This window comes from Leuresthes tenuis, unplaced genomic scaffold (assembly GCF_036924035.1).
Source record: "Leuresthes tenuis unplaced genomic scaffold, fLeuTen1.0.hap1 SCAF_20, whole genome shotgun sequence".
Lineage (NCBI taxonomy): Eukaryota > Metazoa > Chordata > Actinopteri > Atheriniformes > Atherinopsidae > Leuresthes > Leuresthes tenuis.
The window spans coordinates 4,994,293-5,021,473 of record NW_027325374.1 but is presented as its reverse complement, the minus strand read 5'-3'; the positions used below and the strand labels follow the sequence as shown (position 1 = coordinate 5,021,473).

General features: G+C 39.9%; 2 protein-coding genes across 2 annotated transcripts in view; both read right to left on the bottom strand.

The window, feature by feature from the left end:
- tbx21 (T-box transcription factor 21) overlaps positions 1–27,181 on the bottom strand; it is a 477,598-nt gene that overhangs the window by 82,059 nt on the left and 368,358 nt on the right. The gene's annotated exons all lie outside the window — the stretch shown is intronic.
- Positions 1–27,181, bottom strand: part of LOC140278687 (TANK-binding kinase 1-binding protein 1-like) — a 71,117-nt gene that overhangs the window by 9,754 nt on the left and 34,182 nt on the right. Inside the window, exons 2-8 of the mRNA XM_072373757.1 lie at positions 23,335–23,595; positions 17,432–17,557; positions 14,446–14,550; positions 11,231–11,378; positions 8,846–9,048; positions 6,881–6,942; positions 2,417–2,532 (exon numbers count right to left, since the gene is read on the bottom strand). Of these exons, the coding sequence (XP_072229858.1) occupies positions 2,417–2,532; positions 6,881–6,942; positions 8,846–9,048; positions 11,231–11,378; positions 14,446–14,550; positions 17,432–17,557; positions 23,335–23,577 (1,003 nt within the window). The 5' untranslated portion in view covers positions 23,578–23,595. The remainder of the gene's footprint in view (positions 1–2,416; positions 2,533–6,880; positions 6,943–8,845; positions 9,049–11,230; positions 11,379–14,445; positions 14,551–17,431; positions 17,558–23,334; positions 23,596–27,181) is intronic.

The following is a 27,181-nucleotide window of genomic DNA, read 5'->3' as shown; positions in this document are numbered from 1 at the left end:
GTATGTCTCTGTGCAAAGAACTTCAGTAAAATATTCAGATAACACTCTTACTTCATACTTGTACTCGACTGTTTGAGGACAAATATTGTACTTTCTACTCCACAACATTTATGTAATCACTTACTAGTTATCTATTAAACAATATACCTATTAGTATTGATAAATCTACTCAATATATATATTAATTCAAATTAACTCCACCATTACCGGCTGCAACTGTAGCCACACTAATGCATGAATGATTATAATGCTGTGAATTATTCTGAACTTTTACTTTTAGAAATTGAAAACCAATTAAATCAAATAACAATGATGGAACTTAATGTTGAAGCCATTGTTAATTATATTCTAAAGTTTTTTGGCAAATGATCAAAAATGTTGTGTCATGGGGTCTTAGTGGATTGTGCTTGCTTCCTATCTAATCCCATAAAACTGGTATCTGGAGAGTTTGGACTCTTTGTCGTACTTTTTAAGCCCCATCGAAGCAGTTTTTGCAGGGAGCTCTGCTGTCCTGCTGGGGCAGGCTGCTATTCCAGTGGAGTGCTGCTGCAACATCCATGTGAATGCAAGGATGCAGGTTTTCCCCGCAGAAAATCGGGCAGTAGCAAGATGAGCATTGTTACCCACTTTACCTATCAGTGGTCATAACGTTATGGTTGATCTGTGCATGTCTGAATGATTAAATGCTGTTTGACTCAAGGATTGGAGAAGGCATGAGTCTTGCATATCTCATGTCTAAAAAATGTCTTTCTCCTCCACCGCTTACTTGTGCAGACCTGCGGCCCCATCCAACACCTTCCCGATGACAAACAACTCTGAACTTGGCCACATCAACTGACATTTGTCAGTTCACTAATGCCTTAGTTCACTAGTGCCTGACAGCCAAAAAGCTGCAGCAGGTTTCCAACATCTGTGTCAAAGTCTTCAAATTGTGGAGGCATGTCGCCTTTTTCTGGCACATCAGATCTTCTGTTGTCGCTTGGCACTGGCACTGTTTTCTTGCATTTTTGTCAGAGCATATTGCGTGCAAGTTCTATGAAATAAACCTTGCCTCAGATCGTGCATAAGAATTTTCATCTAATAGAAGTACGCTTTATGTTCCTGTATGTGGTCATATATGTGGACGATTTATCTTTACAAATACAGTTGTAGCGTTTCCTGTAATTACAAGATATGTTGATGAGTGAGTCAGCCCTGTCGGCACCACTTCAGCTTACTTCCCATTGCAAAGAGGAAACATCATTTATGGCTGCTTGGTTGAGGTGCTAAAAGGGAGGGGGTGTTTGCACTCGTAAGTGTTCTCCGAATGAGGAGGAAACAGTCGAACGGGACTGTTTAGCTCACCCTTCCAGCACACACTCAGAAGAGGTTTTATGACACCAGCCAAATTCCCACTTTACAGAATTTATTCTAACAGTTCATGAAAAATATTTGCTTATTGTTAAAGTAGCCGAGAGGCAAGCATATCACTTGCAGAATCCTACTGGAGTTGTGCCATTCAAGTCACATTTTCAAGATTACTGTGAAATAACACGAGTGCAGGGAAAAAAAGCAAATGCTGTTTGGGGATTTCGGTGTTTTCTCCACTCTTAACTGCTGAAAATGGACATTTATTCTCAGAGTATTTGTAACATTATTTTTCTGTTGTATGATCTATTATCTACAGGGTAGTATGTGCATGTATCGTCTTTGGGTTTGTGGTAGGCTAAAAAATGCGTACTTGCAAAATTGTTTTTGTGTTACTGCGCGCAGGAAGAGGAATGGTGTTGCTACTGTTTGACATCTCTAAGTTTTACTCTCTTTTGGGTCTACCTTTACTTTTAGTGTTGAAATGACTGGAACAAATCACAACCAGCAGTTTTTTATGCAGCTATACAGTACACAGGCAGAGCTGAAAATGAGAATATCATTACCTTTTACCACTTTAAGATGTTTTAAGAACCATCTATTGAAAGAATTTCATTTATTCTAATTATAAATATTACATATAAACAGGTTGTGAATGGAGTGTTTTAAATTTTAATGTTGTCTTGAAGTATTTTTTTACCACACTTCCTTGTATTTTTGTTCATAAATAATTACTTGATAGCTGTATTTCTTTTTTATTTCATGTTCGTGTGATCGTTTTTAGAAAGTGTTGCAGTGTTTGAGGTCAAACTACAAGGTTAAAGATGTTGAAGTTAGCTGAATGATTTCAGAGTTAATTTTTAAAACTTTTAAAACAATTCAAATAAAAATGCAGAAATTTATCTTGTTGTTGATTTTTTTTTTTCAGAGGATGGTATTGCAATTGTTATTTCAGTATTGGCCCCGAAAGCTTCCTGCTTCCTCTGCCACAAAGACTGAGAATATCGTGACCCAGATTTTCCACATTATCAACAGGTTGTATTTTCAAATGAACAAAGTAGATGCTAACCTGGACTAGCCTGCTCGTGTGTTGCTTTCCTCAGGATCTCCGTCTGCTTGGAGCACAGTGCTTGGAGGCGTCCCAGTTCCTCTGTTAACTCTGTGTAGGCCAGAGCCAAATTCACCCTGAAGGGAGGAAGAGGAGGCCAATTATGTATTTATTATAATCATTGTTACTGCAGAGCATCACGGTGTTGGCTGAGTGTTACGGTGTTACAACTACATGGTTATGTAAACTGTAATCTCTGTCAGATTTATGTCAAAATGCAAATTAATTTCTGTTAGAATATAACACGTAACTGCACCACAAATTTATCTTCGTTTTCTTCAAACTGTTTCAGTTCTGCTGCACTGACATCAACTCTAAGCAGGAAGGCTAATTGATGCACTTTTAAGCTTATATATTTAGATTCAATGTCAAAGCACTTAACTGAATAGCATAAAATCATAATTGTTTTTATGCAAGGTGTATCATGACTCTCTCAGGGGCCGTTTTGATGGAGGAATTCTACTTTAAGAGCTGTAAACTTTACATGCAACAAGCTGTTTCTCCACTTGAGCTTCACCTGAATCCCACAATATAAACTCATATCATGCAGGCATCACACAAGTAGATATAATAGCTAGTGTGTTAACAATCTAAGAGTAAAGGCTTAGATGGAATAACAGGTGAGTTGGTTCAAATAGAAAGGAGCAACTTACAGTTAGTCACTGTAAGTGCCAGCCACCATAAAATCTGATAAGGTGTTGTTCACGTCAAATGTCTTTACAATTTTTATAAACTACTCAGCATTGATCTGAAATTGACTCATGCCGGCTCTGAGGGTGCTAGATAAGAATGGGTATCACAACATGGGTAACATATGAGGGTTCAAATCTTACTTAAAATCTGTCTAGATAATCATTTTTCACTACCAGTTTGAATCATTTCTCATATACAGACTGGTATTGAGGGAAAACTCCAGTTATTATAAGATTCTTGAATGAATTAACAACACACATAGAACTTTTGAAACACTGCAGCGTGAGTGTTTTGCATGAAACAAAAAATTAAACATCTTGGAGTCCCTCTGCACACCTGCCTAATATAAAAGGAAGGCAAGTGAAAAACAAAATATGTTTGTGCATGGGTACCAGACTATAGCCAGGCTCAGATCTGATAAAAAACCTCCTAACCAGAAATGTGATGTCCTTGCTGAAAGTTTGACTGAGCTCATTCCTCCTGTGAGATCGTGGCAGATAAAAGAGCAAAGAACACAGCTAACACTTCTGCATATCCTGGGGATTTCTTCTACATGAGAAGGAATAGATACGAACCTTCAGTGAAACGTAGGTGCCACATAGGAACAACAAAGAGAAGAAAAACTATTTTCTTTCACAGCGAATAAAACTGTCAAATGTATAGATATGTTCTCTTGCACACCCACACACTAACTTAATTGAGGCCTCTCAGCACTGCGTAAGCCTCTCACTTGGGTAACTGCATTCTATATTTTCTTACTTATATTGTTGATCTTATCAGCAGGTTCTTAACTGCTGAACTCCCTGAACTACAATCTGTAGTTCTTAACAAGTTTCAACAAAGATGCACATTCAAAACCATGCACGCCGACACAACACCATGTTGATTCCTCGCCTTGCAGTTTGCCACTGAATATGTTTTTTATTAAATAAAATCAGGGTCCCTAGTTCAGTGAAGAAAAAATAACATGAAAATCACTCAAAGCTTCCACTGGTTTGCTGGCTTTTGCTTGTGGCCCACCTAGTTTTCCAGCAAACTATGAGTCACACACAGAGTGGGGGGTATCAAACCCCGATCAGCCCCCAACTTATACCAGACAACAAGCTTCTCTGTGGTTCGAGTTGGTGGAACTTGGTACTGACACTGAAATGATTCAGGGTTGTCCTTGCTACAGATACAGGCAATCCTTGTTTAAGGCTTTGGCTTGAAAATCTGCTGCAAGCACTGAAGGAAAGAAATAATCATTTAGGTTACTTACTGGCATTGTGGGTGGAGCGTACAGCATAATATGGATATCGTGAAAAACGTCCGATAAATGCATTAGCCTCCTCTCCTCACTACTCGCAGCTGGCTCTCTGCTCCGGCTGTTTATGTTTTTACGTAGATGTAGTGAGTTTCTTGACAGTTTAAACTGACGTACCTCTTCCTTTCCACGATAGTGTTGTCTCACATTTCAAACTTTTCTTTTGACAATCTTTCACACAGACCCTGGCCAGAATGCAACACCTTTAAGTCATGGCAACACGTGTGAACACCTGCCCCAGTGCACGCAAACACACACACATTTCCTACACTTGTTTCAGAAAGTCTAATTTTGTGTGTGTATTATGAAAAATATTTATCACGTGTCTGCATGCATCTCCTGTCTTGCACATATTTTTGTTTGTTTCCTTTTACTTTGCTTGAATGTGAGTCGCTGCGTGCGCATGCTGTACAGTGTACACTACAGTGCGTAGGAGGGGTGTGATAACGCCAATGCAGCATTGATGAAAGGCTTGTGCAAGTGGATTGATCAAGTACAAAGTTTTACTGTATATATGTGTGTGTGTGTGTGTGGGAGTTGAGCGTGGGCTGAAATCTGACCTCTGATCTGATGTTTTAAAGAAAGAGCCATCACCACACCTGCCTTTGGGATCTGACATTGCCTTTGTTGGCTCACATTCAGAGTGATATTTTTCAAATCTACTGGTACTCGGTCCCTCACAACATGGAAAACTCACAATTGAACACACATCGGTCTATGTGAAAAGAGAGAAGTCTTAAAGGAAACAGAGAAGCTGAATTTCAGACCCCCTTGAGGGGGCAGGTGTCTAACAGCCATCTGAATGTAGTGGGGGTTTTCACACTCTGCAGTCCATTTTTTACTTTTGTGCTGTGCACTTCAGTTAAACACAGAGGTGTCAAACAGTTCTCACACCAAGCCATAGTGACGTGGTAATGCTTTGTGTTTGTGTAACCTCGGGGTGATTTCACTTAAAAGTCTCAATTTGTGGAGAACTGAAATTTGTTTCACTTCATTTTTGATGATTTGCTTGGATTTTTGTGAGAAATGGGAATTCCATTCAAGCAAGTTGTGATTTATTGGAAACAGCTCATTTTCTGAAAGCTGATGACAGATTAGTCAGTCTCTCTGTATACTCAAGTATAGGTGTGTGTTGTCAGGGTGAGGGTACTGCCAGATGGCAGCCAGCGCATACAGCAGTGCAGCTTGTGGTTGACGAGCACATCTCACTCACGTATTAACGGTTACCAGTCAGGCAAATAAATGCAGTCACAAAAGCCCTGCTGAGTTAAAGTAATGAAAAAGGGCATGAAAAAACAAGAAAGAGACCAATTAAACTAGACTATAACAGTTTTACAGCTGGAGGGTTCATTTTTAACTTCTTCTTCATTGTTTTGCTGTCTGCTAAACCCCTGTAGCTTACTGTAGAAGTTTTTAAAAAACACAACTAATTACACAACCGCAGACTCTTTTCTGAAATATCAGGCTGTGGCGGTGACAAGGGCAAAGATACTGTGTTAATATTCTATTTCAATCAGTGCACTTTACACTAAATGAGCCCAATTACAAGAAAAAGCTCCAGGAAACAGAGCAGATACTTTTCAGTGGGAGTAAGTGATATTGTTGAGTAAAACCAAAAGGTGACCAAGGTCTGGAAAAAAGCAGTAGGCTTTTACCACACACTCAGTAAAACTAAAACTCAGACTCTCCTTGCTGCCGCACCATTTACTTTCTGTTTGCTCCCCATCGAAACACCTCTGGGGTTTCATTGTGTGGGAGTCAGTTGCCCAACCTGCTGTGGTTTTTGCCTTTTTTTTTATACCTGATACCTTGTAAACATCAGATGGCTGGGGCAATTTGACAGGCGGATAAAGATAAGCTCCTGCTCTCACTGCCAGAAAGTGACACAAATAGCAGCAAGAGGAAATAAAGCAGCTGCTCCTATTCTATCAGTTAAGGTGATGGGCAATAAAACGTAAGACTGGACTTAATGCTTCATTAAGATGTCCAAAAATTATACAAACATGAGGAAATAGACAGGAAGGCACCCTGAGCTGTATTACACTGCCCCCTGCTGCACATGCTGATGACTTGCAAAACCTTTTTGAGTAAATGTTAGACACAAAAACAACTGAGTTACTGCTAAATGCATCTCACAGAGTACACATCAGATGAAGTCTTGGAGCCTAAACAACAACACTCCTCTATTGGCACTGCATTTGCATCTTGTTAGCCAGAGATGACGAGCTTGTCTGCTGTATAATGAAGCCCCTGGAGGTCGGCCTGAACACATCACAGCAGGACAGCAAAGATACAGATGAGCTGTTTTTAATGTTGCTCTTTCCTAACATTACTGCATGTACTGTACTACGCTTTCCATCCATCTCTGTCTTCAAATACCTCCCTGTCTTCCTCCCCCCACTACCAACAGGTCCACCGTGGTCACTTACTGCTCATCTCCCACCTTCTTTATCCACTCCACATCACACTGCTTGCATGGGGAATTCATTTCCTGCCGAAGTAGAGCATGAAATTAGATTAGCATGCAGGTGCTGGTAGAACATTGCTCAAAATCTGACAGCAAGTGCCTATTACATGTGTGAGGGAAACCTTTTCAGGATATGTGTATGGGACAGATAATTATTGTTCGTATGAGTGGTACATTTGTACTTTCTGGCAACTTGACTTTCTGTATGCAGGTGAAACCTGATTTTCTTTTTAACTGACAGAAACTAAAAGCAAGTTTTAAAAGCTGAGAGTCAGACATGGAGACAGATATCACTCTCATTATTAGCATTAACGTTAAATAGGAACTGTTCCTGCAGTCTCATTCAACCTCCTCAGTACTGTTTGACTGAGTTGTGTTTTTTGCCCTCACTCAGCTCATTGCCTTCAGCTTTAAACTAAACTGGGACTATCAGGTTTTTGTTGTCCAATAGAAACATAAATGTAACTACCAGTTTGATGACATCAGGTTAATAGTTAAAGTCTCATTCCAGCTGTTATTAATCGCCTAAAAAGTCCTTTGTGTTCCTCAAAAATCATACATTTCAAGATTTTTGCCATCTCTAATGGCCATAATGTGCCTTGGGTATGACTTTACAACGTAGTCCTTATTCAGAGCATGGTCATTTATAAATATGCTAATATGGTCCCACCCACATATCCTTCTGTCAGCAGCTGCCATTGCCTGCCCTGTCTCCACTACATTATACAATGGCCAGAATTAATTCTGTAGTAATTCAGCAGTTTGTGTTTAAACCAGAGAGCAATTCTCACATCGAGGTAGCTACATTATACAAATTGGCATGCATGTGGGCATATCAGAATGGTCATATTTACACTTTAAATCAGTATGAGGAACTGATGAGGTCTCTTGACTTTGGCTGCCTACAGGGGCCAAGAGCAACTGGCCGCTAGCACTGGGTCCCCCAGCTGGGCAGACTGACTCCGAGCCCTCATTAGCTTTTAAACTTACCTTGCACTAGCTTCTCATTTCACTGATTCCTAACGGTCCATGCAAAATAGCTATACAGTCCCAGCCTGCAAGTACTCAGGACTGGTTCCTTCTATCTTCGACGAGAAATATACGAGCTGTCTGACATCGCCTGTCTGAGACTCTAGCATGGAGCCATAGCATGGATGGCTGATTCTGCCCATGTTATGTCTTGTAGAACATAAAAAAACACATCTTATGGGCATTTTAACAAGGTTAAAAACATGACTTTTAGCAAAGGGAAAATTCGACTAAAAAACAAGTTAACTAAACAATGGAAATATTGATATTCTTTGAAGTAATTAAACTAGCATTTTGAGAATATTAGGCTAACTAGTGGGTCATGAATTTCATTTGCAGAATAATCTTTTAGAGAAAATATTTACTTTAATTAAAAAGCTGCTGCCACCATGACTGCGATTTCTCATCTATTTGTTAACCTATTGAGCAATTTGATGCTTTGCTGAAGGTTAATATGTTTCTTTTGTCTGTATTTATATGGTGGGAGCAAAAAGAAAATTGTTCTTACTGTGGATGAGGCCATGCAACACATTGTGGAACATGAAATTCATATGCAGATACATAAATGGATAAAGCATGTTCTATTTTTCAAAACTAGTGTGAAAAATGTCCTCGTATAAGTACTTGATGTCACATCATGTTGTTGCCTGCAAAGGAAGAAGAAAGGTTGCAGCTACACAACAACAGAAAAACTCACTGTGAAACACTGGAGTTGTATGTGTTTGACAGTGATGTAGGGTTTCGCAGAGCTTACTTTTTTCATTATGCTTTTCATTAATCATCAAGGACATTTCAGGGACTTCACAACAAGAACTTTGTTAGCTGTTTCTCTTAAAGTCTTCAAATGGTTCTGATGCAGTAAACTTCTCCATCTACACTAAAACAAGTCAATACTGACCCTCTCTCTCTGGCTGTTCTGCAGCTGTCTCATTTCGTCTTTCAGCCTCTCGCACTCTGCCTTCAGCTCCGCCTCCCGCTGACACGCCCCCTGGACCTCGTTCCGTGCCCCTTCTAGCTCCGCCTCCAGGCGCTGCAGCTTTAAGTCAGAAAGGGCGTCCAGGCTGCGGGAGCTCTGGAGGGTCAAGGCAGGACAGTCTAGCACTGGGAGGAAGAAAGAAAAGTCAGGGGAAAGATGTAAACATGCAGCACAAAAGATGAAACACTCAGCTTTCATTGCTTTTCCCCTGACAAACGCAATGTCCTTCTGCTCTTTCATATTCATCAGTTGTACAACAGTCATGGACTGAAGAGTTGAATTCTTCCAAGGGCAGCATCTCTCAGTCTGTACCTGGGTGATTTGATCTGTGTGGGCATGTTAGTGATTCAGCTCCGCTCACGCAGTCCTTGAGCGACGGAAGATACAGCAGCAGCACAGCAGTATCATCTTTCATCTCTGCTCCTCTACCTCCTCACCTGAACACTTGCATGTGTGACTACAGGTGCAGACATACTGTACAAAGTCAGCACTACGACCACATTTTTACACATTTGCCCCTCAATCGAGACTTGTCCTCGCAGAGTCAAAAGAAAGAAAAAGCTTTCACACCCATTATTTTTCTGATTCATATGACAGTTTGATGCCGATCTAAAAGGATACCTCCTCCTCATCAGGGTATACTACCAGCAGAGGCATCTGTTGAGGTGGCGGTGACACATTTCTTCCATGTTTCAACCACCCACATCAAGAGGGCAGAGTTTAGCAACTCTAAAGAAGTTAAACAGAATTCTTCCACACCAGTCAAGAGCAACATGCTCCAGTTTGAATTCAGCACCACACTCTCAAAAGGTTCCAAACTCTGCTTTTTTCACCAAACGCTGGAGTTACCTGCCTTGTTGACAGTTCAACACATTTGCAACACAGGAATTATTCTGCATCGTAATGAGTCACATTTTTTAGGTTTTCAGTCATTCGGTAATGCACACGAGTCAAAGTGGAGATCGTTTGGTGGTACAGATGGAAGCGACAGGCTGAATCATACAAATATACAGCACCAACCTCTAAATCTTCAAATGATTTGGAAGCCAGAATGACTCAATTTCAACCACAAGTGCATGCAAAAACCAAAGGTCTTTTCTCTTAAAACTGTGACTGAACTGTGAGGAGAAACCAAATGTCCAAATTCTCTTCAACTGGCCGAAGATGAACCTGACCTCAATTAAAATGCTTTTCAGACAGATTGTTGGATTTGATCCATGAGCAACCTTATTTTGCTGTTGTCATCTCACTTTTTTAGTTATAACTTACTCATTGAATTAAATTGAAAAAGAAAACTTAGCTAAGTTAAAGTTATCCTGCTGAGGTTTTGTAATTGCTTTGATTTCTCTGGTCAGATCTGTGTTGGACTCTACCAGAGCCACCCTTTTTGTTCTTCATCTTTATGGATATAATTTACAGGTGCAGCCAGGGGCCGAAGGGTTTCCTGTTCAGTCAGTTTAGGATTTTATCTTTGCGTTTTGCAGATGATGTGGTCCTGCTCTGAGACCTCTAGCAGGCACTGGGGCAGTTTGAAACCAAGAGTGACGCAGCTGGAAAGGAAATCAGCACCTCCGTGTCTGGAAAATTGGAAAAAAGTTGGATTACTGAATCTGGATTGGAATTGAGTCGCTGCCTCGAGTGGAGGACTTTAAGTATCTCGGAGTCTTGTTCACAAGTGCTGGTAGAATAGAGTGTCATTTTTACAGATGGGTTGGAGCAGCATCTGCAGCTATCCAGATGTCGCCACCTGTTTGTCGTGGTGAAGAGAGCTGAGTCAGAAGGTTTCAACCCTCATCTATGGTAACGAGCTGTAGGCAGTAACAGAAAGTGTGTCTAAGCTCAAACGTAGAAATATAGTGAGAATCTCTGTCATCCCGGAGGGGCTCAGAGTAGAGTCGCTGCTCCTCCACATCAGAAAGAGACACTTGAGTTTCCTGGACGTCTCCCAGGTAAACTGATTCAGACATGTCCCACCGAGAGGAGGTCTTGGAGCAGACTCAGGAATCACTGGAGATATTACATCTCTCAGCTGGCTTGTGTCCCCCCGGACGAGCTGAAGGGGGTGAAGAAGGTCTGAGGATCTCTGATGCAGTTCCGAATAAAAGCGAGAAAATGGACGGTTGGAGTCCCTGAATAAAGCAACATTTCTGCGAAGGCTTGAGGAGGGAGCAGTTTAAAAAAAACTAAACGCTGTACATCAAACCATTGATTTGATCAGTGCACCGGAGCTTGTTTGGAACTGAAAACACCTTCTGGTATTACAGAAATACATATGGTTAGATGCACCAGTATTCAGAGGGCACTTACTGTGTGTGTCTGGGCCGGCGTGAAGCTGCAGATACTGCATGTCTTTGCTGTGCAGCTGCATGTTGAGCTTCTGCAGGGAGTTGTCCCTCTGCCTAAGTGCCGACTCCAGGCTCAGGATTCGCTCCACATGCTTCTCCACCAGGCTGGTCTGTAGTCACACAAAGTTCGAATGCTTAAAAAACTTAAAAACACCAGGATTCAGATTTTTACCTAAGTTATCAAAATGCTTCGTCATGTACAGCATGAGTAGAAAAAAAAGGCTGCCTGTTACAGCCAAGATGGAAGTCAGTTTTAATTATCTTTTGCAACTCTTGTCTGTTGCTATCCACTTGTTAACAGATCAATGTTTGCAAAATTTCACTCATCTGCATTCGTTCTATCAGAAAAAAATGCATCTATGTGTCAAAAACACAGCTCATTTGTGCATTAAGCTGCTAAACAACAACGTAAATGTTGCATTAGAGATGTTTTAACACAAATTATGAAGTATATTGAACCATTCAGGCACAAAAGAGAAATGTTTATTCATAATTACATCCCTTAGTGGCACATTTCGTACAAAAACAGCTCATACAAAGTGACTCAAGATGTGATTCATTTGACTGTTCATCCTCTGAGCCGATGACATAAACAGTCATAAAGAGTCTAAACATCAACTCCTGACTTCATGGAAACACTAAGTTCTGAGGAAAACCCTCCAGACTGATGTCTATGTTTGGTTTCTATTTATTCCAACTGACTGGCCGAGAAACACGGAAAGAGGCCAGAGTGACAGATATTTGAGTGACAGGTGGTGTTGGACTTTTAATGTCCCGAAAATATGGATATTTGAAATATTTGATCTGTTTGGCTGTGACTTTTGCGTCTTTGTTAGTAGTTATTTGGGAAAAAGAAAGGTATGATCACGCACTGAAACATTGCCGTATATTTAGACCTCACAGACGATGTATTTAAACATTTATGGCATTCTGACAGCAACACATACAGCCAGAGTTATAAAGAGGGGTCTCCGGCCAAAGGAAAAAGAAGCAGTTCCGCAGCTAATGGTATGAGCAGAGTGCCCTGATATCAAGGTCGAGGGCTGAGTCTGGGATGACATGACGAGACAGTCTTTTGATCTGAACAACCTCTGAGAATTTCTGTTGTTTTAACCAAATCTGCTCACATCAATTACATTTTTTCCATTTACTGCTCTGTCTATGACAATAAAAGATCTCTGTTAAAGCATGCTCTCTTTTCTTCTAGTCCCTAAAACATTGGCACAGTTCTGTAGATTATTTTGAGGAGTAAGGGGACTGATAGGCTGGAAGTCTAAAGGTCAGGGAGGCCCAGCAGGCAGAAGAAGCCACATTAATGAGTGGCTTCAGGTGACTCTGACACTGTGCTGATCCTTGGCAGGTGGCAGTTCCATCTTTGGCTCACTTCATCCCTTAATCACCCAATCACGTAAAACTGCTTAGGCCACTCTGTATGTTGGACTTCACTCTCAAATGCGACGGCTTATTACCACAGAAGGCACCTGGGGAAGACCAGCCAGCCAATCTGTTCAATTAGATGGCTCTGCCTGATCTTAATTCGTAAGCACTTGCAAAAATTAAGATTCTTTATCTTTTTATCATTGGGCGAGAGGCAGGCTACACCCCTGACAGGTTAACAGTCTCTTATCACAGGGTCACATAGACACAAATGAGAGAAACAAGCATCCACCCTCACACTCACTCCCAGATCACAAATTTAGTTTAGTTTTTGGGTGGTGAGAGGAACCATGCAGGCCAAACAGTTAAAGTCGTCTGACAGCATGAGGAACACAACCTTTGAATATTGTTTTTTCATCCTAAAATACACAGTCTGCTGCAGAACTGTTGCCACTTAACCTAATTAGTTATGAAATACAGAGATAATACAGAACCTCATGTAAATCCATTGCCTTTGTATTTAAAACTGTGCACTCTACTTTCAAATGCACATTGATTTCAAAACTGTCAACCATCCGCGTAGGCTTATAAAATGTACCCATGGATTTACAAAAGGATCTCTGCTGAATTGCAGGGACTGCAAACCAGCACACAAACCCATAAGCGCAGATTGCAAAAACCAGGGCTCATAGATAGAATAGATTTCCATCAACTCTAATTTTCAGCATGTCTCCTTTTCCCAGACTTTTTCAATCTTTATTGAATAAATATATTTATATAATTTATGTATTATTGCATTTACACAGTATCCCAACTATTTTGGTATTAAGATAGCATTTTGCATTTGTGTTTTTTTCATTTTATCAGTTTAATAGTTAAAATATATGGATTTAGAACAATTCTGCTCTTAAATTTTTCTGCCACCTTTATTTACTGAGGATATTAATGGATATGAAGCCCAGTCTCTGATGCAAACGTATAACCAAGTATTTATTCATTGTTTAGCTAAGAACTATTTCTTCTTTTGTTTTCTCACATTAACTATGTGTTTATTAATATCTGAACCTAACTGTGTAGCCCCTCCTATTTCCTCATAAGTGTTTTTAACATGTGACAGTTGTGCTATATTACATTTGTGACAGTTTCATGAAATGAAAAGCATAAACATGTTAGAATTTGCAAAGGAAAATGCGGGCATGTAATGTTTTTGGAGCTTTGAAAGTACTGAAACTGTGTAGCAGTTTCATATAATTCAGTATGCAGACACAGACACTTTCTGTCCCCCTGAAAGCGTCATACTTTGCTATTTATAAGCCTTTCATTCTGAAACTGCAACATTTCATTAGGGCTAGCAAAGCTATTTCTCTGTGTGAAACTGCATTGGAATTCTTTTTTACATATACCCCCCCCCCATCAAAAACAACTGAACCAATTTGGAAATACCCACTGTTATTTTTAAGAATGCAACATAATTATAGATTGTAGTCAGTTTGACACAGATTATAATTGGATTTAAAATGTATTTAGCTCTGCTAAAACAGTAAAAAGAGTAAAAAGCTGAAATATCCTGTCACCGAGCAAGGAAAGTTCTTTCAATAATTTACTAAACTCCCACATGCTTTTCAACATTTGTGAATTGAATGTAAATTTATTTTAATTTACTATTCATAATATCAGCTGTGCAAATTCTTGCTTTTTATATTTGATCAACATTCACCGAATGTGAAACTGCAAGAAATAATTAATGAACCATATGACTGAAATTACAAATGCAGAGTGGAACTGAGTAATGCTGCTGACCATCTTGTCGAGATCCCTCTGGAGGTTGCTCTTCTCCATGTGAATCTTCTCGTAGGCCTTTATCACATCCTCCAGCTGCTCCTCCCTGTCTTTTCTCTTCTGGAGCTGAAGCGACATACAGAGAAACAAGCTGAAACACACAAAGACTTGACAGTTTTCAAACTTCCCCGCAAAGAAAAAAGGGAAACTTCTATTGTGAGAGTCATCAAATGTGTCCCTTAAGAAGTCGTTGTGTAACCGAGCAAATTTAGGACACTGAAATCCTGAGACCATAACTGCTCCTCCCCCATCACCACAAGTGCATAGAAAATAAGAACATCTTGATGTCTTGCTGTCTTCATACAGTGTGGTTCAAAAAGCAGTTGGATCGTCACTGGAAGCCACAATCAAATAGTTTTAAACACTTTTGAGGGCAGTGACGTACACCAATTTGAGTGAAAGGAGATTTTTCTGAGCAGGCCACAGGAACACGTTCAGGCTTTTTAATTAAAGAATATAGTCATTTCAAACAACACAGAAAACGAGTGTGGGAGCAGCAATAAAGGAGTGAGATAAACAGAGAGTCAGCACGGACAAAGAAGTATATCGCCGCTGTGTGCAGAAGCACACAGGCCTATTCAGAGTGTCTATGGTAACATATGCCTGTAGAAAACTGGCTGCAAGGCGTGGACTGCTTCTTGAAAGCCTCGTAAAAGAGGACAGAAGAATTGTTTCAGAGCTGCATCTCTGTAAGAAGATGCATAAATCCTTACTTTTTCTTCTTATGTTCTCATACATGCTCACTTTAGTGTAGATACTGGGGTGGGGGGGGTTATCCGTTGTGCTGTACAGTGCAATTTTTATGCTAATAGTTCTGTAGAAGTGGATGGAAACAAGACCATTAGAGGCAACTCGACATGTCAGAGAAAAGATAAATGGCTTAGAGCTATAGCTGCACACTGTCTTACAATTATGTAATTACAGAGGAAGAAAAAGAGGAGTGGTAGATATTATAGCTTATTATGGCTCTTTAAAGCTACATATATAACTTTAAAGCTTTCATTTTCAGCTTTTAAACATGGGTCCTATTTTTCCAATTTAACAGTAACAAAAGCCTTGAGAACCACTCCAATAATCTCTTTGAGACTCGTGTTTGCCATGAAAATCTCCTCTCTTAACACCTTTAACACCTTAAGGCAGGATTCAAATGGATACAATTATCGTTTGATGGTGGGCAGCGACTTTTGAAGCGACAATCAGTCACAAGATCAGATTTTTTTCAGAAGATTTCATGAGTTGGTGCCTCTCCTGCTGCTTGAAAAAGTTCAAGTATTTATGAAGTTGATGTTCCAGCTTGATCTCTGAGAACTAGGTTATTGAATACCCCAATCCTCCAGTTCTTTTTCCTTATGAGCAATTTAAAAAAAAAACAACTGAAAAACAACACTGAAAAGCACAGACAAATAGTTGCACTGAAAAACATTCATAATTTAAATAATTTGACTTTTCCACAGCAGAGCAAAGATAAAGAATCAACAACACAACTGAGACCAGCCCTCAGCTCAGACTCTTCCACATATTTGTGAGACCAAGAGGCAGCAAAACACTACACCCTACAGATGTGTGGTTATGTGTGGTTGTGAAGCACCAACCAAGAGCATGCACGGTGTTTTGATGGCAAACATGGATGACAGTAAATGTTTCAAACGTATAGAGAATGAGGAGGTGATGTCATCTGTTGGTTTGTTTAGATGTCATATTCCCACTTGCTCTGAGGCTGTTTGTTGTATGCACAGACCCTGAATTCTTACCTCATAATGTTTCTAAACATGCAAGTTTCAAAAAAACTTTTCAAGCTTCAAACAAATGTTCTTATCAATATAATGACTCCTAAAACTTGTGCTCTTTAATGAATTGTAAAAACTTTTGCTTTGCCTCATGGGGTTGCTTTGCAGCCATTTTGCAAGATATAGGTCATAGCAATCTTGATTTTTTCCAAAAAGAATGAAAAGAAGTGTCAAAGTTTGAGATTGTAACAATTTTACATCAGTACTCGAATTTCTTATTTTTTTTTTAGCAATAATTGGGGTTATTTTGATTTGTTCGTCATGCTTTGCCTTCACCCTGTGCCAAAAGAAAGTATGTAGAGATGCATATTGCACCATATTAAGGTATAAAGGGAGTATCTAATATTTTTACATGAGAGAGGATCAAAATAGATACCAGGAGAAGCTGTTCGGTTCAACTCTAAGCTCTATTTGATTGGAAAAACACTTAACTTTCTCTGCTTCTTCTCGTGAGGCACCACTTCTCTGCAAGAATAAGGGTAAGAATGTGTCTATGAGGGGATCCCGCTCTGTTGCTCCTGTCCCAACAGAGCATGCTCAGTGAGCCATGCACATTTCATCACTCTTAATGCCAAGAGTCAGAACCCCATGACCTTCAGAGTCCCCAAACCATCTCCTTGTCCTTAGACTCATTTCACCACCGCTGCTACCAGATTTACCATTTGCCTTCACGTGTCAGTCCCCAGATATTCAATCAGTCCTAGAAATACAAGTGTTACAAATGAGGAGAAAAGCTTTGAAAAGTCACAAAACATGACGCTTTCCTCATCTCCTTCAGCTTGTTGTACACGTTCAGAAACATTTTTCACTGTATTTTAATGCTGCATTCTAAAAAGTAAAACATCAGCATGAAACTCACGTTTCACATTGATTCTTGGACAGTTTCTTAGAAACAACCAGATGTATTAATTCTGTCCAGACAGCAGCTTTCTTTGCTAATTAGCTCTGGACATCTCTGTCCACTACAGCTGGCCTCAATTCACGTCTAATTAAATTTATTCTCATGAAGGAAGGGATTTCCACAGGATTAAAGCTCTTAGAAAACCCTTTGGTTTTATTATATAATGAAAAAAAAGAAAATGTATATTAAACTGTATTTTTCTTCATACATTTCACCTATTCTCCGCTGTATCTTATATCGTCTTCATCTCTGCTCTTACCTCGTGGGTCAGGACGTTGACTCTCTGCTGCAGGTTGCCATTTTCTGACTGCAGCAGCACCGTCTCCTTACTCTCAAAGGAGCAGTAGGAGTTGGTGTCCTCACCAAATTCGCTGATCATAGGGAACTGCAGAAAGACGACAATTCAGAGAGAGACAGATTAAGATAAAGCAAAAACTATTTATACCTCTTTGCTTTTTTATCATTATTTTTTGTGCCGTTTTTCATGGTTTCCTGCTGGAATCATAAAAGATTAATATCAACTGCAACTCATACTGATGCGTTAGCTCACAATGCTTTTTTCACTGCCTCTAAACTATTTTGTGAAGTTGCTCCAATTATAATTTGTAATTTCATCCTACTTAATAGACTATAAGGACAAGGACAAAATGTCTCAATGTCTTTGGGGGAAAAAAGACATTTAAAATGACACGATGAGCCCGAAGTGGCTTCCACAACGTCCGCTGTAGAATTTTATGTCAGTCATGATATCCCTGACATGTGAGGAGCTTTAAAAGCATCATGTTGTTCTTACCAGGTTTTAAAGCCTCAGATTAACAACAACACGAGACATACAGTATTACAATGTGCTATTATCTAATGGTGTGTTAAAAACTCACTCCACCCCATTATCCAACAGCTTGTAGAACCACCTATAGCACCAATAAATTGCACTAGTAGTTTTCTGTACGATGTTATGAAATTCTTGTGGAGGAATTTTGGCCCACTCTTCTTTCTTTTGGGATCATTGTCCTGTTGATGAGCCAGTTTCAGCCCAGCTTTAGCTGTGGGACAGATGGCCTCACATTTGACTCTAGAATACTTTGGTATCCAGAGGAGTTCATGGTGGACTCAATGACTGCAAGGTGCCCAGGTCCTGTGGCTGCAGAACCAGCCCAGAACATCAGCCCTCCACCACCGTGCTTGACAGCTGGTATGAGGTGTTTGTGCTGATATGCTGTGTTTGGTTTCCTCCAAACGTGCTGCTGTGCATTAGGACCAAACATCTCCACTTTGCTCTGGTCTGTCCAAAGGACATTGTTCCAGAAGTCTTGTGCTTTGTTCAGATGCAGCTTTGCAAACCTAAGCTGTGCTGCCATGTTCTTTTTAGAGGGAAGAGGCTTTCTCCTGCAGCCCTTCCAAACAAGCCATCCCTGTTCAGTCTTTTTCTAACTGTGCTGTCATGAACTTCAAGATTTAACATGCTAACTGAGGCCTGTAGAGTCTGAGATGTAGCTCTTGGCTTTTTCACCTTGGGGTGAACTCACTGGGAAGTAATATCTTTCTACAGAGAGAAAGACTATTCACAAGAAGAAAACATTCGACAGCTGTCAGAGTATCTATACTCTTGTTCAAAATTTTGTTTATATAACTTTTAAGTCTCAAGACTTAGCTGAAACAACTAGTAGCTGTACTTCTTTGCTAAATATTTTTAAGCAGGGGTTAATAGTGCGCTTGTTTGGCACTATTTCCAGCAGTGCAGCAACACTCATTTACTCATCTAATGAGTATTTCCCTCCGAGCAGAAGGGTGCATATGAAAATGACTCAAAATAAACCATTGTGTGTGTGTGTGTGTGTGTGTGTGTGTGTGTGTCTTCATGATAATGATGGGAAATGACACCTGGTGAAACAGTGTGGCTCACTGATGTGTTTGCAATAGTTTTTGACAGCAAAGTTGCACAGAGGGAAGAGATACATCAAGCTTTAGATACACAGACACAACTTGTTACTAGGATCAAGTCATTGTTGGTTTGTTTTTTTGGGAAATGTTGTTGACAAAAAATATATATCTATACATATACAAAATGTTTCCAAGCGTTATCTTTTAAGACACAGAGTGTATTGTATGTGTTTATAATAAAGAGAGGCAGAGATGGAATAATGCATTAATAACTGCTGTTTATACAGCCCCATTTATTCTTACTTTTGATGGAAACATACTGGTTATATAACTCTATGTCACTCAACCTAAATAATCACATTTACATTTAGAGTGAGCACCATAAGTATGGAGGGCTTTTCATTTTCTGTGTGAAGTCATTACATTGCAGATGCAATGCCTATTTTAAGAGCAAACAACCCTTTTCCATTTAGCAGAGCACCTCTCTCCGCTCAGTTTAACAGTAAATGTGGTAAACATGTGCAGCCCCCCTCCGGGGCCCAAGTACTCTCACACTGCCAAGCATCAGGAACTCTGAAGAGGAGAACAACCTCTCGCTTCCACACATGTTCAAAGAAGCAGCAAACCATCTCTGCCATTAGAGCAGCTGTGCTGTGAAGGCTTGTATCTGCAGCTACACTCACCACTCCTAAGAAGTCCAAACAGGTTGGGACTTTGTTTCTTTTTTAACTTAATAACTGAACCTTGATGTCAGTTCAAGCAGTGGCGTAATGGCGTCATTTTGTGTATCCTTAAAATGCGTTGATGCATGAATTTTCAACTCCAGGCCGAGAAGATCCCATTTGAGTTTTCTCTGTTGTTTGGTGCTGTGTCTCATGTTTTGGAGTTTGAAGGAGATAAAGTGGAGAATTATGCAAAAAAGAAAAAAATGGATAATCGTCAATAATTACAATAAGGAGAGTTGAGGCATATTCAGTAGGATTTGTGCAATTATGTGTTTTGACACAGTGGGAAATAATCTATAATTTTGTAATTGGCTAACGACTGGAGTCAGGTCAAAAACTAAAAATGGTAACATGTTGTTTCCACGTATGCACAGGTGTGACAGCCTCTTTTCCAAAGGGCCAGCATCTGCACCTGTTCTTCTAAAATCAACACCTGTCTCTCTGGGAAAAGGCCCTGAACAAACCATTGTTTGTGAGTAAGTCAACAGCAGTTTGGTAGCCCGAAGCCTCTAATAACAGCTGCTCACTAAAAGGATGCAGGAGTTTCTGTTTCTCCACTCTTGACAAGCAAAACTACATTTCCAGCTATTTGAAATTCTCCAAATCTCCCATTTATGTTACAACCCCTCCCAAAAACTCAACTAAACGCATGAAAAACATTCTTAGCACAGACATTCACTTCCTGAAAGTCTCCCTGCTAAGCGTAGCTCAAGCTAACCGCAAAATGACAACAATTAACCTGCACCTTTAAGAAATTATCTTTCTGAGTATTTCATTTACAATAGCTTATTCAATACGTTTTTTCATCTGTTCTTACACCTGGGAAAATAAGAACTAAGCTGCTGATCCTGTTCTGCCCTGCTCTTTGTTCAGTACAACTTATTGAAAAATGCATCCTACCCGAGGTAAAATAAGCATCAGAAGTTGAAGGAAAAGGGGCTGCACGACAGCGTCATTGCTTTATAATTCCTTGAATAAACAGAACACCAAAGACTAATGATGGAAAGAATATCCAAGCTTGTATTTATTTTCTCTAATCCTTCCATGTTCCTAATTTCTACAATTCATCTCTCCCCTGCTCTTAGCATCATTATCTCCTCTTACTCCCTCATTTCGGTCTTTTTTTGTCTCTACCAGCGCATTCCTCCGCCCATGTAGCTCTTTCTTTCAACTACTTTTCCCATTTTTCCAAATTTTCTGTCCTCCCACGCTATTCCTTGAAGCTCTTTTGCCCCCCCCCCTCCCCTGTTCAATCAGCGTGCCAATCCAGCTCCTGCTCGGAGGCAGACTTCCGCTTCACCTGCTTTCTCATCAAACCAAAAAATCTTGTTTCCACCAACAAACTTGCAGGTCTGGCAATGCAGAAATGTTTATGGCGACTCTTCATTTTAACAGTGGGGCTTTAAACCAAGGTGCTCAGCTCATATTCTGATGATTCAAGGAGATGCTGAAAAGTAAATATCCAAGGTAATCTGAAATGTTTTAAATAGCTCACTGCTTTTGCAAACCTTTTTATTCCTAATAGTCACGACCCACTGGATAAGCCTTGTGCCCGACCTTCTGTTCTTCATATACAGCAAATATTTTTCTGCTGACTCCCTTTTGGTTTCAGCAGTAATGTACAATGTAAATAATCAAGCCTACACCTCTAAGTCTTTGCTGAGCAACTGGGTGAAAATGGTAACAAATTAGATTTCATCCCATTTATCATTGCTATAATTTACAATCAGCTAATCTGTGGTGTGATTATGAAGGATTTTGAGGGTGGTTTATTAGAGGCTAAAAGGCCAAATAAAGGCAGGGATGTATGCTTGAAGAAACACTCATCATGTGTTGCCTAACAATATCCAAAGGTGAAATTTATAGTATATTTATTTCAGACTCAGACTCAGAATGAAGGAATCTGCTCAAATGCCTTTGTGTTGTTGAACTAAATACATTTCAGCAGATCAGAACCTATGGAAAGAGGTTTGCTATATAAATCAAGTACATGGACAGGCTGACATAGACTCTAAAAATTACTTGTAAGGTACAACGCCAACATAATCAGGACGGCAGTTAAAGAGATTCTGTGCTCAAAGGGTAGACTCTGAGTCCAAGCTTTGCTGTCATGCACCACTGGACTTATTTGGCTACTATTTCTGTGATATTCACACTGGAGACAGAGAATCACAACAGCCAGTTTTTCCACCAGAGGAACAGCAGGATCTTTTAGGACCCCTGCAGGACCTCTGTCAGGACTGCTTTCTATGGAGAAAAAAGTACTTATTTCTTTGGCTAAGTTAGAATAAGCATCGTTTTTGAAAAGCCAGCATCTTATCAGAAAGTAGAGGAAAAATGCAAACTGCTGCTCTCTTAAATATTGTCATCAACTAAAAAAATTGTCATATACGAGCCTGATTGATCCGATCCTATGTCTGTTATCATTGATGCTGCTGTTCTTTCTGCACCTCACGGTTCCACACAGAGAAGAAACGAGATCCCAGCCATGCTGCCAAATGTAAATGACATAAAATACAAACCCCTTCTATCATTGCTTCTGGACAGAGTTACCTTTCTGAGTAAAGGATCAAACTAGTCATTTCTGTGTTGGAATGCTAAGATTCCCTGGCTCAAACTTTCTCTAATATCCGGTTTTGCTTTGTCATTTATTAACATGACGCTCCAGATGGTTTGTTATACAGAATCATCTGGGAAGCCATTGTTGGAAACTGTTAAGAAAAAGGCTTTCAAAAAGTACTTGGCAGGAGATTGGAGGAATCTAACGGATCAACAGAGTGGAGCCAACTGGTAAAATCAACCTCTTGCCAAAGCCAGTTTGGAAAAGAGTCATACAATCTTTACCACTAAGAAGAGCCTTCAATATTGTTCTTTACTCCGCTTTCAATTAAGGAATTCTCCACTTCTGGTACAATTATTGTTCCAGAAGTCAGTTCAGATGCAGCTTTGCAAACCTAAGCTGTGCTGCCATGTTCTTTTTAGAGAGAAGAGGCTTTCTCCTGCAGCCATTCCAAACAAGCCATACTTGTTCAGTCTTTTTCTAATTGTGCTGTCATGAACTTTAACCTTTAACATGTTAACTGAGGCCTGTGGAGTCTGAGATGTAGCTCTTGGCTTTTAGGTTTATTACATTTGACTGTGTTTTGTTGAATAAACTGTGAAATATGTCATGTATTTAGTTCATTTTAAAACCTGGTAATGACACAATGACTTTTTCTTGTGTCCTGATAACTACAACCTTAAAATTGAAAAGGGTTTACCCTCTATTTTATGTAAAATTCCTTCCCTTTTGATTTATGTGTGTTCTCCTACTCGTCTGGGATCTAAGTCCTCTAGATTTGTTGTTCTTTTCACCTTTAAAATCTCACTTCTTCAATCAAAAAGGTCCGGTGAACAGCCCACTGCCTTTTTCAAACGTCTTCCAATAAATCAACTAAACAAACTATGTAGGCTCATGTTTGTCTGTACTGGGGTCCTTCTATCTGATCCGAACAAGGACAAAAGCAACTGTGTTTCGTTTTCAAAAATGCTTAATATATGACTACAATTCTTTCACCTTGATCTCGTAGATCTTCAGCTTTCTCTTGATACTAGTGTTCTCTCGCTCCAGGCTGCCCAGCCTCGTCTTGATGTCCTGATAGGCAGTGATAAGGGCGAAGTGGGAGGCTGAGTATATATCCTCAGGTGGAAGGGGCGAGGACCGCCACGCCATGCTGCCGCAGCCATCCTCTTTCAGGCCTCCCGCCTCGCCGCCTCCTCCCAGCAGCCCCAGCTCCCCTCCTCCAAACAGAGACTGCATCACTTAGAGAGCCTCAACCTGAAAGCAAACACAGATGGTTATTTGCCTATTAATTATTAAATCACCAGATTTTTTTCCATTCAGTTAAATGTACTCTCCAAGAGTAACAAAATTTCACGGTGGAAGGAGAAGTCGGCAATCCGTCCCACCACCACAGCCTCGAAAACATCGAGCAGCTGCTTGCATCTAACAAAAAAAGGACAAAGCCATTTTCAACTGAGACCAGTCGGACTCCTGGCACACAGAGTGTAAAATATCCAAAAGCAAAGTCGGTATAGCGGGACAAACAAGGAAGGCTGAGGGATACATTTATTTCAGTGATATTTACAGGTGCAATCATCCAGTTTGAGGCATTATCATAATGTTTACCAGTACACCGGTTTTGACTGTGGCTGGGAGATGACATTTCCAACAAACGAAAATCAGAGAGCGCCCTGATTACTCTTCTCTCTGGTTCTAGTTTCAGAGGTTTTGTTCAGAGAGAAGACAAAGCAAATGTTCAAGGCAGCAGTATGACATGAAGATGCAGTGTTGTGGACGCAAAAATATGCTAATTTGCACTAGATGGCAAAGTAAGAAACCAAAGTTAACAAACAAGCTGCCTTTTAATCTGACTCTTTGTGCCTCCAGTTTGCCAACAAGTTTAACAATCAAAATGACCACAAAGGCCATTTGTTCACGTCTTTAAATGTTAATTAATGACAGCACCTTCTAACTACCTCCTTGACAGGTGGCAGGAACCAAATTACATTTGCACATCAGAGCGACAACACTCTAAATACTTCTACACTTTACATCATTTGTGCTTTCAACTATGGGGCCTGAGTTCAACATCCAAATACGACAACAGTTTTTTTCCTAGCTGGGTTATTTTAGTCATAGCTAAGGCTAAAATACATTCCTTTTACAACACTGCTGTCACTTTTATGGATGTCATTTTGCTGGTTGCCCTGGTGACACATCAATATAACAGAACTTTACATTTTTCCCAATTTATACACACATCAGACAATTTTTTACATTTTTTTGTCTTAATCCCTCCCAGCACAGATGGGAACAGAGGAGACGTGGAGGATAGATAAGGCTATGGTGGAGGTGACAGGCGTTTAAAAACATGAGACACATAACCTCAGACACACATCAACTAGATATGATGCGTTACACGACTGCATCATTCAACTATTTTTTAGCTGCAGCGTAACACTATTTGATAACCTCTGTCAGATGAGCATTAAATCTGCGTGTGACAAAGAATAAATTTACTTTTAATTCAATTTAAAGAGTAGAGTTAACACATCACGCCCCTTTTAGACGTCACAGGTGCCAAAAGAACCTGCTATTTTCGCTTACAGCTCCTCCAACAAGTCCTCACTCTCCTCTAGGTGCATTTCAGGACTTCAAAATATTTGGCTGAAAATAACTTCTGGGTCCCTGGCATGAGAACAGAATAAAAATGAGACAAGGACGTTGAAATTAGAGAAATGAGAAGAGCCTTTGGTCACTTGCTGGTTGGGTTTAGGCAACAACATCAAAAGTATTTGGTTAGGGTTAAAAAAAAAAGGAAAAAATCACCTTAACTCGACACCATTTTGACCATAATTTATTGCCTACATGAACAAAAGGGGTAAATTCCTACCAAAAAAACAAAAAACAAAAAAAAAAAGCCACGAAAAGGAGGCAAATTAACCCTTTCATGCACTAATTATGAAAGCTTTTTTTCCCCAAGTGTTTTTATTTATCTTAAGACATGAAAAAAAACCAAAATATATTTTTTTAACCAATTATTCAAGGGGTTACTGAAATGTTACATGGGACGGACATTGTGCGTCTGAGGAACATAATCAGAAAACGTGAAGCTTTAACGTCCACTTTGGTGGCCTGTGTGCAACTTTGACAAAAAAAACATTTATTATGATAAAAAAAATGTTTTTACATCGTGCATGAAAGGGTTAAAGGCAGCACACACATGCAAAGTCGCCCCAGTACAGCTGGTGGATGGAAGTAGCTACTGCACAGTGTGTACAGATAGCTTGATCAGTTTCACAAAATTGTGCAGCATATACACAAAGCAAAAAGACAACTGTACATAGCAAGGGATGGACCAGACTTACACACTTCTTTTTAAGTACTTTGTAACTTTATAAGTTATTATTTGGTAGGTTCTAACACTTTGAGCACATGATTAGGATATGAATCATGTATTCTGGCTATTTCAAATTATCAGCTGAAATGATTCTTAATCTGCATCCTGCCCAGTTGGTTTGCCACCTCTTTATGCTTGTTGAAACACCTCTGATGTTGTCTGCACAGCTTGTTGTGAGATGTTTAAATGTGGTCATCTGTTTGCATCATGTCAAGCTGATGAAAATGTTTTTTTTAAGCTGCAGTGAGCTGAGAAGTTTTCTCATGTTTTTCTAGCTCACTTAAGATCAGTATTCGGATTTTAACCCCTGAGGCTTTGGTGATGTTTTTGAAAATATCTCTCTGAAAACATCCTCTAATTCAGTCACTGGCGAGTAGGATGTTTATGTATTTGGCAGACACTTTTATCCAAAGCAACTTACACTCATATCACAGGTAGGCAGGTAGTGTAAGGGGTCTTGCTTAAGGACTTGCTTAAGGATGAACCTTTCATGCATGGGTTAGGATTAAACTCCATTCACCCACATGAAAGGCAGCAATCTTATCACTGCACTATCCAGTCAGAGCCTTGGCTCTTGCATGTTCATTTACATGGCTGCTGTATACGTCCACCTGCGGTTTAGCTGTATTTGTTTAAATAAAAGTATTTTTTTGATTGGAGGGTGGTTTGTCTCAAAGTGAAATCTGCATTAATGACATCACACAAGATATCTGAGCAGAACATTGCATCGTGTTGACATGACACATCAGTATTATTCACATCAAAAGACTGATTTCACTGTGACTGTGTCACATATAAATCCGAAAGGCAGCATTTAGTGTCAGTTTTCAATACACCAAATCAACACTGTATAAAGGATGTGATCTCCAAAACTTTACCAAGTAGTTTAGTGCCTTTCTGTTGCCTTACTCACTTACTTTGTTCATAAGAAAATACTCCAGAATGACATCAGAGCTTTTTCTTCAAGTATCTATCGGCTAAGTGTCACAATTTATAAAATGAGCATTTGACCACATGGCCAAAGGGTATGAGTGTCATAAGACATTGAAACAAGCTTCATTGTCTGTTGTTCTGTATGAGGAAGTGCTGAGGCAACATGCTGGTTATCTCACAGTAAGGTTGCTGGTTCAAATCTTGGTTTGGGCCTTTCTGAGTGGAGTTTGCATGTTCTCCCTGGGCCTGTGTGGGTTCTCTGTGGAAACTCCAGCTTCCTCCCACCAACCACAAACATTCATGTAAGGGTTGCTGTGATTCTGGTGTGGTAATTTGTCTTGTTTGTCATCTGAGATATGTTCCAGCACCTCTTCCACTCCATATAAGTCAGTATAAAAGGTGGATGGATGGACAAATTTTTGTACACGCATGTCAGTTTCACGTTCTGTAAAACAGGGATTTCATCATTTTAAAAGGCAAATGTAGGCATGTAACAGTCAGGATGCCGAGAAAGTGAGGTCATTGTGA